At 41.7% G+C, this 14,339-nt stretch overlaps 2 protein-coding genes across 3 annotated transcripts in view; both read right to left on the bottom strand.

Moving 5' to 3' along the window:
- Positions 1-2,134, bottom strand: part of NMT2 (N-myristoyltransferase 2) — a 37,649-nt gene extending 35,515 nt beyond the window's left edge. Inside the window, exon 1 of the mRNA XM_072413421.1 lies at positions 1,970-2,134. Within this exon, the coding sequence (XP_072269522.1) occupies positions 1,970-2,079 (110 nt within the window). The 5' untranslated portion in view covers positions 2,080-2,134. The remainder of the gene's footprint in view (positions 1-1,969) is intronic.
- Positions 2,135-9,866: 7,732 nt separating this feature from the next.
- Positions 9,867-14,339, bottom strand: part of FAM171A1 (family with sequence similarity 171 member A1) — a 69,562-nt gene continuing 65,089 nt past the window's right edge. For both annotated transcript variants that reach the window (XM_072412808.1, XM_072412807.1), the window contains exon 8: positions 9,867-13,332. In XM_072412808.1, the coding sequence (XP_072268909.1) occupies positions 11,760-13,332 (1,573 nt within the window). In that variant the 3' untranslated portion in view covers positions 9,867-11,759. The remainder of the gene's footprint in view (positions 13,333-14,339) is intronic.

The following is a 14,339-nucleotide window of genomic DNA, read 5'->3' on the forward strand; positions in this document are numbered from 1 at the left end:
ATAACACATGCAATAATACAAATGTTGGCTGGAAAATACCAGAGATATCAGGGAGGACAACCTTGGGTAAAGAAGGAGTGAGCATGGCAAACATTGCACATCTTCACTAGTGTGGGTTATCTATTATGACAAGATAGGAGCCCAAAAATGAAAGCAAAAGAGGGGGTATGTGTCAGAAGCAGACAGGGGAGTTCCTGGTCTGACGAACATGAAAGAACCAATATAAACCTGAAATCTGCAGGAATACCAATCAGCATTTTATATACAGCTGGCAGCAGACACCGACCGGAAGATGCCATGCCAACTCCAATGATTGGGTAACCTTGGAACAGCAAGTGGATACAAAGGGGGTTACTTTATGGTATTGCATGACCAATGATTCTTCTTGGCGACTACTCGGGTTTTGAATGAGATCTCTACCTGGGTCAAGTACAAAAAAACATAAAGTGGAACTAAGTCCCACTATACAAAATAAAGGATCAGGCCAGGTGGGCATTGCCAAATGGGACAGATCTTGGTCTTACCTGCCTGATCGTGCCAGGAATATATATAAAGGCTGAGCTGTGCAGCCTCAGCTTTGGTTGCTGGCAATCCCCGTTTTCCTTGCTCATGCAAAGAATGAATTCAGTCACCCCGGTACGGGCAATCAAGAGGGCAAAAGATCGTTGCTGGGCAGAAGAAAGGAATGACTGCACCATGCAAGGAAACATGGATAGATAAGTCCCAGGGCTTTACTTTCTCTTTAGGGCTGTGACTACTTATTATATACCGAAGCTGCACACACTGGATGGTCGTTTATTTGAGAATTAGCACCAGACACTGACCAAAGGGGGTAAGTAATTCAATGGGTGGGCACACAAAGATAAATTATCACACTGGCTATTTAGGTAACGGATTGTCCTGACAGCCCATACAATACCCAAGCATACCATTCTCTATTGGCCTTGTTGGATTCTTAAATAGCTTTCACAAGGCTATGGACCCTCTACCTGTCCTATCGGGCGGTGTTCTGCCTGGTGATTAACCAATCAGGAGCCAAGGATTGCATCCTGGGTGTCACATGGTCGCTTTAAATGGGTATGTCTCAGGACTGGAACGGACAAAGGAGGCGGCGGCGGACTGCATTCGAGTATCAATGGCTTGACCTGTCAAGAGAACCTGTCACATTGCCTGTACATTTTTATTCAATATAGACGCAATGGGAAATTCCACATGGAAGCTTGGTATTGGAAGGCTCATCATTCATTTATTAATGTTGAATTGTTATGTATCATGTTCTACAGACAACTATGAAACCCCTACAGGTAAGGTCAGGGCTACCCGAAAATTACTGGGCCCCCCCTTCCCATATATAAAAATTGCAAAGGCTCTTTAGATTAGGGCTAAGGTACCCCTTGTCCACCACCAAGTGCCCCAATGCCCAAGCTCACTGAAATCAAGGTGGGTGCTAACAGTGCGCCAACAAATCTGGGCCCATTTACAGTAATAAGCGGCTCGTTTGTTCTGAATACACAGCAGCACCCCACAACCCGCAGATGGTTCAAGTGCTTTGTGCTTCACCAGCTATTAATGTAAAATAATTGGCATTACAACAGATTTGGTTTGATTGCCGTATGTTACAATAATATGTCATGTGACCCAGAAAACCGGTACCCCACAATAGGTGCAACGCCCGCATGGTGCACACCGGCAGGATGTATGGATAGCGCCAATGTACCATGCGCCTTGTTTACACCGGGCACCATACAGATATCACAGCAGGGGGGCACCAGCTCATGGGGTGCCAGGCAAAGCACCCACTGGGGGCAACAATGCCCATTGCTATGGTAACAAGGCAGTGAGGACCCCATGGCCTGCTTATAGGCATGCTGGGCCCTGTAGTGTGAGCCCAGCTAGCTCATAGCAGGTAATGTATATGGATGATGTGTGCACAGCAGCATGCTTTACCCCCTCCCCCACCATCTCTCACCCCTTCGCATGCTCGGCCTCGTCCTCATTGTCGCCGTCTATGCCGCAGGTCTCCTGGTCGTCCAGGTCCAGGCTTTGCTGGCTGGCCGCAGACTCGCTGTCCTCCGCCATCACGACTCAGACACAGAGAGGGGAGGACGGAGCTGGGCGCCCGCAGCCAGCCCCAGCATCCTACACAGCGCAACCTGGCGGCCAGGAGAGGAAACTGCAGCACGCCTCCGCTCTGTCATTGCTTTTTATGACCACTAGGAGGAGCTCTACTACCATTCTCATTATCCCACCTATTGATTTGTGATTGATCTAACATGCAAGAATTCCTAATCAATTGAGCAATAAGCATCTAATAAAAATGTTGGTTGCAAAATCGATCAATTATTATCAATGAATAAAATTTATTCATAAAAATCATTTTTCGGCTTGCAAGCTACTTTTAAAATGGGAAAATGATCTACCAACAATAAAAACTTTGACATAACTCCTGTGCGCGGTAGAGTTTATTTTGAAAGGCAGGGCTCCGCTATCTACTGGTAGATCACGATACACCTGTTGGGCACCCCTGATTTAAATTATCATCCAGTATTGATATAGCAACAACATATTACGCAGCTCTGTACAAAGTCTATAGTCATGTCACTAGGAGCTCACAATCTAATGTCCCTACCATAGTCATATGTCTTTAATACAGTCTGTCAATTTTTGGGAGAGAAGCCTAGAAATGACTCAGCTGCTCAGCTCCCCCCATGCGTCCCAATCCTAGAAATGACTTTGTCCTCTCCACGTTCCAGTGGCTCCCTCACAGCAGGGACTTACATGCTCTGTTCTTTTCTTCTAGCAGCAACTCGGCTGACCTTGTTCCTCCTGACCTAATAGCTCACCTCACCCTGCTTTCCCCATCCCAAGAATTACTCCTCAGCTCAGTGACCCCTCCCATGAGTAATTCAGTATTTTCAGCCTTGTTTTTTTCTTCATCTCTTATTATTGTTATTATTAACAACAGTATTTATATAGCGCCAACATATTATGCAGCGCTGTACATTAAATAGGGGTTGCAGATGACAGATAAAAATGGACAGTGACACAGGAGGAGGAGATGACCCTGCCCAGAAGAGCTTACAATCTAGGAGTTGGGGGGAGTATCACACAATAGGAGGGGGATTTAGAATGGTGGGAAGTAGTGACGGTTTCAAAAGACAGAAGACGATGGGTAGGCAAGTTTGAAAAGATGGGTTTTGAGCGCTCTTTTAAATAAGCAGAAAGTAGGAGCAAGCTGACAGGGATGAGGAAGACTATTCCAGAGAGTGGGGCAGCGCTAGAAAAGTCTTAGAGCGGTGTGTGTGATGAGGTTATGAGTGAGGTAGTCAGGAGTAGGTCATTGGAGGAGCGGCTAGGGGGGTAGTTTCCATCAGGTCAGAAGGGTAAGTGGAACAAAAACCTTGGAGGGATTTGAAGGCAAAGCACAAGCTCTTCACTTTTAATGTTAAGGCAGTGATGGGAACATGAGTACTAGTAGCAGTCAACCATGAACAATGACTCCACATGTGTGCATATAATCACCATCACATGCTGCATGTAATTCACTCCTCAGGCAGCTATTTCCTCCACATGTCCAGCAAGGAAACGAACAATTTCAATAGTACAATTGCACTGCTAAAACCATCAATGTGCTCCTCTTTTAGGAGTTGCTACTTTCTAATAATGTACTTGTTCAAGGATACAATCAGATTGTAACAAATGTGATGAGCTTTTTTTTAACTCCAGCTGGATCATACAGGAGTCCCAGGTTACATACGAGACAGGGACTGTAGGTTTGTTCTTAAGTGAAATTTGTATGTAAGTCCAAACAGGTAAATCATTTTAATAAATAAAATTAGTACAGCTGTTTGTCTCAACATGTTATTAGGCAGTGTGGTGTCAGTTACTGTATACAATCCTCACTGTGAGCTAATCACAAACAAAGCAAAAAAAAAAAAAAAAAACTTTTAACATTAATTACTTTTGATATGCAAAAAGAAACAGTTGCAGAGTTTGTCTTGGTCAATAAAGAGTTACAAGAGTTTGCAGAAAGAACTCACTCCCCTAAGATCACCCCTAACCTCAGCTGTGTTTAGCAAAAGATTTCTTCTGCAAGTCATGCCAATCGCCCCCCTCAAGCCTCCATCCTGCACACAAGCAGCAGGGAAGCCCCGTTTGTCGTGCTTATGTCGGATGTCCTTCCAAATACTGAGCTGACATTTTTGTACCAGAAAAGTAGTTACGAGAGGGCCAAGGTGGAGTTAAGGGTTAGTGGCAAATGCAGGGAGCACTGTGGCATATACCACATCTCTAGCACATATGTACCACATTCATGTCTGAAAGTGACTGATGCAGCACAATGCCCCAGCAATATATTTACACCTCCCCTATCCCCAGAAATGGCCCTGGTCAGGTCAGATACAGAGTGAAAATTTCCAGTGGATACTAGACATAGGAATTACTAAATTTGCCCAACAGGCAAACTACTGTTTAAGAGGATGGGTGTGTGCAGTTGGGGCACGGTCATGGGGAACATGTACCAAAAAATATACTTTAAGATTTTTTAGAGGAGGGTTTTTTCACATGGCTTGATAGCCAAGTATAAAATCCTTAAAATAATAAGTTTAATTAACACAATCAGGGGCAAAAGGGAAAACTTTAGAGGCAAATTATTAACTTTTCAGATTTTTGAAGCACCTACAAAGCTCCAGATAAAATTTCATTCATACACCACCCAGCGGAATGTTATCTCGCTACATAATTGGTGTACAGTAAGCGGATATGTTTGTTATATGGCGGGATTGACAATGTGCATGGAGTTTGTAGTGCAGCAGTTTAAGTCATCCTTCAGATATAACTGGATGTTATTTACCTGTAGCAGGGTTCTGCAATAAGCAGTTCTAGAAAATGGGAATAGTCGTTTAATTATTCATCACTGCCACAATGTGGGCACAGTATGCCCATTCTTAGGTTTTAAAGGTAAGGATTCTTGGATATAGCTTGAAAGTGCTCACACCTATTGGGTATAAAGATACCTAAAGCCCAACTCCGCCTCTTTTGTATCCCCTGCCCTTTCCCATTCTAACACCTCACCACTATCCCTGCATATGCAATTTGCAAATGTTGCAATTGGCATTTTTTTCCTTTCCAATCTAAACTCTGCAGATACCATGCCCAGTTCAGGTATATACACAGCCAGCATTGATACAGACATTTAATGGAAGTTTGGTATACAGTTTGCAGAAGGAGTTAATGGCCCATTAGGCCGGAAGGTAAAATCCCCAAAGGCCGGGGATTAATGTAACGAGAGAATCCACAAAATGTAAACCTTAATTTATACTTTCTTCACTTTTACATGCAGACCATGCTGTCCAGCTAAACTGGCGATTGGGATAACTATTATATTTACAGGGGTGTCAATAGATATCAGTTTTAGGATATTTTTTTTCTGGTGCAGCAAACAAAGTTTCTTCATAAGGTGCATCGAAGACTATCCAGCCCAAGAGGTGATCAGGTGTTAAAGGACACCCCGACAGATGACATGGGATAACCTGTGACGAGGAATCTAGAGGAACTCTTGGACTCTACCAAAGCACCCCAACCCTGTTATCAAGTAGCAACCCCCAGGATCTCCCCAGCAGGGTTACGAGAGGGCTTCAGGTTTGGAGAGGCTATCCAGCAGAAACACAGCAAACCAAGGCAGAGTAAACAGGCTGAGGTCTGGGTAGGTGGCAAACAAGGCAAGGTCATGTAACGGCAACGATCACAAGCAAAGTCAGGGTCAAAGTCCAGAATAGCAGAACTGGCAGAGAAGCAGATAACACACTAAGGTTCCAACCAGAACCTGGAATCAGAGAGGTTTAAATAGGACAGGACTGAATCCAGGAACCAATCTGCTGATTGGCTGCAACAAATACTCTAAAATCCCTTTCAGCTGTGCACAGCTTCTGTATCTGTGCAGGGGATTATTATTATTAAACAGGGTTTATATAGCGCCAACATATTACGCATCGGTGGGCAGAGACATCATGTCTGATTTTTTCTATTTTATCTCTAAAGTAGGTGGCAATGTCTTGGGCAGAGATGCAGAGAAAGGTGGAAACGTCACAGCTAATGGGAGGCTGGCGATGCTGCTGGTTGCTAAACAAATGTTCCGCAAGTGTAGAAGTAACACAATGATTCAGTGATTTCCCTGTAGAACCTTAAGCGTTGTCAAGAAATCCATACAAGAAATGGGAAAATACCAGATCTAGCATCAGGATTATCAGCTCACAGCAACACTTATAATGTCTTGCTTCTACTTTAGTTTTGCTAAAACCATGTCACTTAACCTTAGCTCATGGAATCCCTAGCAATCTCTGCAGGAATCCCAACACTGATGTGCAGCAGGGGAGGCAAACTACACCATAGGCAATCACATTTGTATGTGGCCCCTGTGAATATCCTAAAAGGCAACCATGTGGCCTATTGCTACTTGGGGGAGGTTGGGACTGCAGAAAAGCCTGCAGCAGAATGCTGGAGCTCACCACAAATCTGCAATGGCCCTAAAGGTTCCATGGTGCATAGTTAATTATTCCTCCCTTGTATTTATTTAGTGCCAATATATTATGCAGTGCTTTAGAAAATCCAAAGTCATATCACTAATACAGACTATATATTATATATTATTCTGCTCTGCTTCTCCCCAGACAGATACATAAACAATCATTTATTTTTTTTTAACACTTCCTAAATAGTAAAGGACTATGACATGTTAAGAGGAAGATGGCCTGTTTAGTAGTTGACTCATCCTAGGGTAGTCAAATTTTCTATCACGTTCATAAGTACAAAGCAAGGGTATATCATACATAAGGTAATACAAAGTCATTTAACGGAAAACACTGCATGCATACATTTCACATACTTAATTTCGATGTGCTTTACCTGAAAATTTTTAGGGTAGTGATCAGGTGTCTTTAATCTTAACCTAACCCCTGCACCTTACCTTAGAGCTGGCCTCACCTGTCGAGGACAATTGGTGGTCATTGTGTTCAGCATTCTCCTAACATCAGCAACTATGCCATTAGGGAAAGTAAGCACCATAACTAAGACCATTTATTGGCCTTCAAATTACAATATGATAATATATGCCTTACCACACCATATGATGTGTGATAGCTTAGAACAGAACCTCAACACACATCTACATGTGGGTACCACATTCAAACTGTAGTGCACCATGCCTCGTCCCTCTTATTAAAATTATTGGATTGCCATAATATAGAACACACCAAAATGCATGATGGAATTTTCAGTTGTGCTAAGGAAGAATGGATCTCTAAGACTAACACATCCAGAACTCTTTTTGATCTCTTGTAGATAATTAAGACTTTGCTTGTATGTACAACTTCTATTTTTAGCACCTGTCAATCTGTCCCAGCTTATCTACATTTGGCTAATTTTCTATTCAAACTGAAGCTACAGCCAACTGTCAATCTAAATTCCTGAAAAGTGAAAAGTGTATATCCTGGTTTAGCTAATAGCACAGTTTCTCTTCAAATGTTGCATATTATTCACAGTATTGTCCCCTTAAGGGTGGGAAGAAGCTGTAGGTGGGTGGTTGTCCCTGTATTGTGACCAAACTTTTCAGTAACCACCAAAAAACAGCTGGGCGGTTAATGAAGGGTGCTGGGTGGTGCGCCCAGCTAAAAAGGGCTGGGGAGAATACTGATCCACCAGGGCATCACATTATATGAAAGGCGGTATTACTGTTCTGTTTTTAAAAGCTGGTACAAGCTATCCCAACCACTGTATCTACACAGTCTAAAGCCACATACACACGTGCAATAATAGTCGTTGGAAAGGATCTTTCACGATCCTTTCCCAAGACTAAGCACTGCATGATGCATGAATGAGCGCTGTACATACAGCACCGTTCTGCTCTATAAAGAGGAGGGGGAACGATGAAGCCGCACCCTGCTGCGCGCCCTACCCCTTCCCTTGCATTGGGATCGTTCGTCGTCCATCATCCGTGGATCCGCCAGGATGGTCGCTCAGCCGATGGACGCTGTACACACGCCAGATTTTTGTCCGATTATCGGGCAAGAACCACTGAACGTGTGTACGTAGCTTAGGACAGAGGCTGCGTATCACAAAATACAAAACATACCAAAATTGTGCATATGGAAAACAGATTGCAAATATTATGTTTAACAAAGAGTTCTAATAGTATGTGCCTGCACCAGTAACTGAACACACCATCCACCATAATTTTTCTGTCCACCCAGATTGGGTATTTTATCTCTAGGTGAGCCTAGTCAGCCCTGGGTTCTTGGATGTTCTTAACAGACTTTCCAGTCATAAATCCTGAATTTCTTTGTGTCCTCCTGGAAGATCCCACTAGTCCTTCTGGAAGATCCCACTAGCCCTTGTGTATTCTAGTTCCTTTTTCAAAATTCTCTATGCAATTAGAAAAAAAAATCCAGAATGGCGAATGTAAAGTCTTACAGTGGCCAAAAGCAATTGTGCAGACTTTTTTCACCAATAGATTACCTGAAGAAGAAACTCTTAGGTCCATCAAAATGCAACATGTTTGGGTGGACTGACCCTTTAACTACTTCATTAATATTTGTTGCCAACAGGAGGAAAAAGAATGTTTCGATTCTCCACTTTCCTATTCTTATAAAGATTATAATGCTTTGATTGGCTTTCATCCTGACTTGGTTGATAAGGGGTACCACTCTTTTAGTGGGCAACCATATTTTTTCTGATATTTCTAGCTCATATAGGCCCACTGAGTAGCTTCAAAATATCAAACAAAATATATATATTTTTTGGATAGTGAGGGAAAAAAATGAATCTGGGACATCATTAGAAAACATGTATGTCCAATAACAACATTTAACTAGAAACAAAGTAAGGAGAGCTCATCAACAGTAACAATGATAGAAAAAATAGAGACAAGGTGGCCAGAACCGTAGCCAGATTTATTTCTTTGTAATGTATGTATGAGGAAGTGCTAGTACACGTTGGGGTGGGTAGGTCTATGGTGACTTGATCCATGGAGGGTTCTCGAAGAGGAGTGCTGCCTATAAATAGAAAGCTTAAAGGTCACTTTATTGGTGCTTGACATAAAACATAGCCAACATAGAGAATTGGGGAGAAACAGTTTTTTTAGGGTAAAGCAGAACTAAATTATTTTTCCACAAAAATTGCTATACCTTTACTAGAGAATGGACAGGCAATGTATCATCAGCAATAAAATAAAAATTACCTGCCCCATCACAAATTTTGTAAATACATTCACCTGTCTCCATTTAGTCACTGGAGCTTTCATATTCTTCTTTTGTTCATTCTTTGTGCCATTTTGATTGGCCTTGCCAGAATGACGTAACTCGGGAATAGGCGTTCATAAGGAGTTCATTTAGCCCAGGCAGCCGCAGGGGAAGCCTTCATAGGAGCAATCAGGCAGGTAAGTATGTCTTATTGCAGAATGGACATTGAAATAAAACCTTGCCCGATTGCATATTTTGCATGAATAACTTTAGTTCCACTTTAACAAATTAGAACAAACAGATGTTATCTTTAAGGAATAAATAAACCCAATATACTGAAACAGACTGGCTATGCTTTACATCATACACCATACAATAATGTTCTCAAATTTGCTGGACATTCCAAAAATTTCCATCCATAGTAGGATATGGATTTCCAAGATGTCTGGAGGAAGCTAGACAAGAAGATGGGAATTAAATCTGTCCAAAGAAGCCATCAACAGTCGTAAGCAAACAGAAGTTGTAATTATTGTGCATTTGATCAAAAACTAACAAAACAAGTTGGTGTGACATGGCCTTTAACTGTTATTGACTGGTCCAAAACCGACACACTTTGAAAAACACAACCACCAATAAGGTTTTAAAAGGTTTATTTTAATTATAATTCTTGTATAACCAAGCAGTTCATTAAAGAGAATGCACAGAAAAGTCATTCCAGCACTTCAGAATGTTAGATAATGTCCTCATGTCCGATGCCCACCAAGTCAACAGGGGGCAGAGGCATCAGCTTCTAAAGTAACAGAAAAAAAAACTATTTACATTAATATGCTCGTGACACTAAGTGGGGTCTAGATGTCTTCTAGTTCTCTTCAGCTACGTGGAAATCTACAGTACACATAGGTAGTGAAAAGCATACATCATACTGAAATGAGAGACTGAGCCGAGATGGATTCTGGGGCATGCAAAAACATATGAAACATGGAGGAAAATTAAAAAACAAAGCAACAAAATACCAACAAATAAAATAAAAGTTATTAAAATGGATGAATGTGGTTTTTTGCACACAAGCAGTATATATATTCTTTGCCTCGAGTTAATAGATTTCTCCTGCTAAACAAAAGAAAAGCTTTGACACTTCTAGGGTCATTATAAAAAAAGGAAGGCTCCAGTCATTTCGCCTATTTCGCCTAAGAACCTACCACCTGCTGGCACTCAACTTTGCCATGCATCTACCATTCTTTTGAAGCCCTCATTAAAAGTACCCAGAGCTTTAAAATATGGAGGAGCATGTGACCTCCTCCCAGCATGGCAAAGCAGCTAACTCTTAGGTCAGGGGGCAAATTTGCCCTGTTTATGGGACATATATAGAGCGTTTGGACTGCTGCCTCCAATAAAGAAATGGGAAAATGGGACAGAGCAAAGGAGAGAATTAATAGGTGTGATTGAGAATTATTAGGTGTGATAACCGGTCACATGAATGACCCAAAAAAGTAGTGGTAATGCATTAGAAAGTCTACCAAAAAGTTCAATAAAAAAAAAAGATAGTATTGATAAAAAATTAGGAAGCATTTCAATTCAAAAACCAAAATGTAGACACATCAACACAACCAAGTGAGCAGAGCCCAACCCAAATATTAGGACCCCAGTATCAAATTCAGGTTAATTTGCGAGTTCTGCAAAGTCACTGACATTTTTTCTTTTAATTGTCACATCTTAGACATCAAATGTTCCAGTTATGCCAGCCTTATCTTATAGCTTATCAGGAGAAGCATGAGAACCAGATTCTACCTGCCTGCATAAACCTTTAACTACTTTTGGGATGCTATTAAAAAGGCACTTTGAGAATAGGGATCAAATTCTACAAAGACAAAAAACAGACAATGCACTTTGTTGTTTCAATTTAGGGAAAAAAAAAACACAAAAACTTAATACCAAAAAAGTTCAAATCACAGCTTTTTAAGTAGAAATATATTACAAAATGAGAGTAAAAGCAGGTTATAATGCAAAATAAAAGAAAATCTTTTTACAGCCTCATAATATTAAAAAAAATTAAAAAGCAGCGCCTAAGCAAAAAATGTCAGTTGGTGTATAAGCATCAATGCATAGCCTTTTGTTTTGTTTTTTTTTCAAAAATGTCTACATTATGACACTGAATATCAATTCCACTGTATAACGCTGAAGTACAGTGAACACTATTGGTTTGCAAGACTACAAACTTGTTACATGCTCCCCATCTCGGGAGGTTAGTGGTCAGAACCTATCAAGGGTAAAAAAAATCTCCATTCTTCAAATCTTTACCCACTGATTAAAAAAAGACTGAGATAGTGCTACACTGGGCTGTCATTTTTTTCCATGAAAAGTAAGCAAATTCTTAAAACCCACTCCTCGTTTAAAAGAATAAAAAAATTTGGAAACCACTCAGTCGCTGATCAGTTCCAGTCAAACCCCCGATTCTACAAATTAAATATTTCCAAAGAAAGATATTTGGCAATTTATTTTTTTTAGCCCACTTGGTGGTGCGTTAACTCATTTCATGTTGAAAGCCAGGAGCGGTCGTTCCTCCCGCTTTTGCCAAGGACTTTTTTTGTTCTCTCCTTGGTCATCAGAACCATCATCGTTGATGGAATATTGGTGTTCGGGACTGTTTAATGGCACAGGTGAGGAATCTTCAGTTCGTTTAATAGTTTCTTCCTGAAGGCTTGGTAACTGGCCACCGCTCCTCCTGGTTGGCGCCTCTGTAAAAACCCTGTCGTCCTCAGGGCTGCACACAGCTGTGCCACATTCGCTACCGCTTTGGTCCATGTCATCTAAATAAACCAGCTGAGTATAGGCTGAGCTGTCAGACACCTTCTGGTCTTTTTGCTGGTGCTCCTTTAGGGTTGGGTGTTGCTGCTGTAGAAAAGCAAACTTTTCTCCTCGTCCTTTTCTCCCAGATTTTGGTTCGTTCATGTCAACGCCAGAATCCAGACTGGCATCGTTGCTGCCATTTTTTCCTGCTCTTTGGAGATCAATGTATGAATGTCTTACATGGGCATTTGACCGACCATCTAGAGACACAAACCAGGCACGGGGATGGGGCATTGGTCGACCACCACCAAGCTCAAGAAGAGCTTTCTCCGTCAAAAGCTGAACTTCACCATTAAGCTGAGCAATAGCAGCGTCATTGAGGGAAGCAGGGATAGAAACCGATTCCGACATCACAGTGTTCTGCCCGCTCCACTCTACTCCTTCTCCATCTTGCAAATGTTGTTGAGATGCAGCTTGGGAACTCAGTTGTGAGGAGGTCTGGGGATGTTGGGTGTGAGATTTGGAAAGTTCTGCTTGGAGCCGCTCAAGCTCGTACTGTTGCTCAGCAGACACAATCAGCTGCTGGCTGACAAAAGGATGCTCTGCTTGAAGTTTCATGTAGTGAGCTGGGATGACCAAGGTAGGCAAGACATTTCGATAAACGCCATCATTGACCTGATCCACAGAATTAAAGCATATGAGCTGACCAGGGCGAGGAAAGGAGGTTGGCCTTTCAAGATGATCTACAGACCTTGACATCATACATTCATTAGGTCGTCGGTCCATGACCTGCTCGCTTTCAGGAGCGGAAGGCACGGGGTGACTTTGTTCCTGAAGGTTTAGCTTGCTTCCTGATGAAATGTTGGCTGTGGACAGCTGATCTTTATTTTCAAACAAAGGCTGGCAGATCACCGAGTTGTAGCTCCGACGATAGTCGTCTTTCATAGGAGAGATGTACCCGTCGGAGATTTCAGCTGACTTTCTGGATTTTAACAGGAATTGATCCAGAGATTTGTTGTACACCTGTCTCAAAGTCCCACTCGGAGTCAGGTTGTCGAAGGACATTCGGCTTTTCTCGTCCTGCTGAGAAAGCAGCTCTTCCCTGGAGCTAAAATCGCGTGAGGTATTATAGGAAGGCTTAAGCATCGGGGTATGTATATCGGCCTCGCCACTTGAGGACATCATCTCCATGTGTATAGGGCTAATTAAATTGATGTGGGACATGGAGGTGGCCTGGTCCTTCTTGGAGGAATCCAAAGCAGAGGACAGGTGAAGCTTCCGGTGATGCTGGCGAGGCTTTAAGCATTTTCTCCTACCAAAACAGAAAGGCAGAACAGATTAGAATACAAGAAAGGAACATAGTAAAATTAAAGCTAGGGGTTAAAACTAAACCCTTGGCAAACAGCTAAATACACAGATGAGCTTTCTCAGACCATGGCCGAGATTTTTTTTAAAGCTCTCCAAGATAGGAAAAGATAGATGGGTCTTCCCATGATAATCTCGATCTCCAGTCCTGGAAGAGATCCATTCCAGGTCTCCAGTCCTGGAAGAGATCCATTCCAGGTCTCCAGTTCTGGAAGAGATCCATTCTAGGTCTCCAGTCTTGCAAGAGATCCATTCTATGTTACCTGAATCACCCAGGTTTCCCCATGATAGTCTATCTTCTCCACTCTTGGAGAGCTTTATTAAAACAGACCCAGTGCATATGAACTAATCTCCCACCACAAAGAAAGCTGATAAAAAAAAAAATTTTGATTTTAGAAATTCCTTGCAACAAAAAAGGAGCTCCAATTAAGAATTGGGTTATTAAAGAAAACCTCTACTCATATACAGGCTTACTCCTAATTTACTGGAAATATAAAGAGAAACAAATCATACGGTTTCTGCCATTAGAGAAGATGGGAAGAGGAGTGTTTAAGCAAAAAAAGCTGACTGCATCTGCTTTAAGATCAGAGCTTCAAATCTTTATAGGATGAGGTTAAGTTTGGGGTGTTGTACATAGGAATGACCACCAGAGGGTGCCCATATTCAATGAAAAGTTTAGGCAGTTTTGTAACATTTTCTTCTATTATTTTAGCATTTTTTTACTGCTGCATCGGGGTTTGGAAATATGTCAACTTTAAATACAATCATGTTTGCAGTTTATATTACAGTAAGCAGTGGTGGTGTACTTTTTAGTCCTTGATCCTTGGGGAATATTTGTAGTTTGTATGAAACTCTAATTTAGCTAGTTTCACCTATTAGAGATAAAAGCTTTTAAAATGTGTCAGTGTTCGTTTTCTTTGACATTATGAAGTTTTATGTTTAGAACCATAATAC

Source organism: Pyxicephalus adspersus, chromosome 5, assembly GCF_032062135.1.
Source record: "Pyxicephalus adspersus chromosome 5, UCB_Pads_2.0, whole genome shotgun sequence".
In the NCBI taxonomy this organism is placed as follows: domain Eukaryota; kingdom Metazoa; phylum Chordata; class Amphibia; order Anura; family Pyxicephalidae; genus Pyxicephalus; species Pyxicephalus adspersus.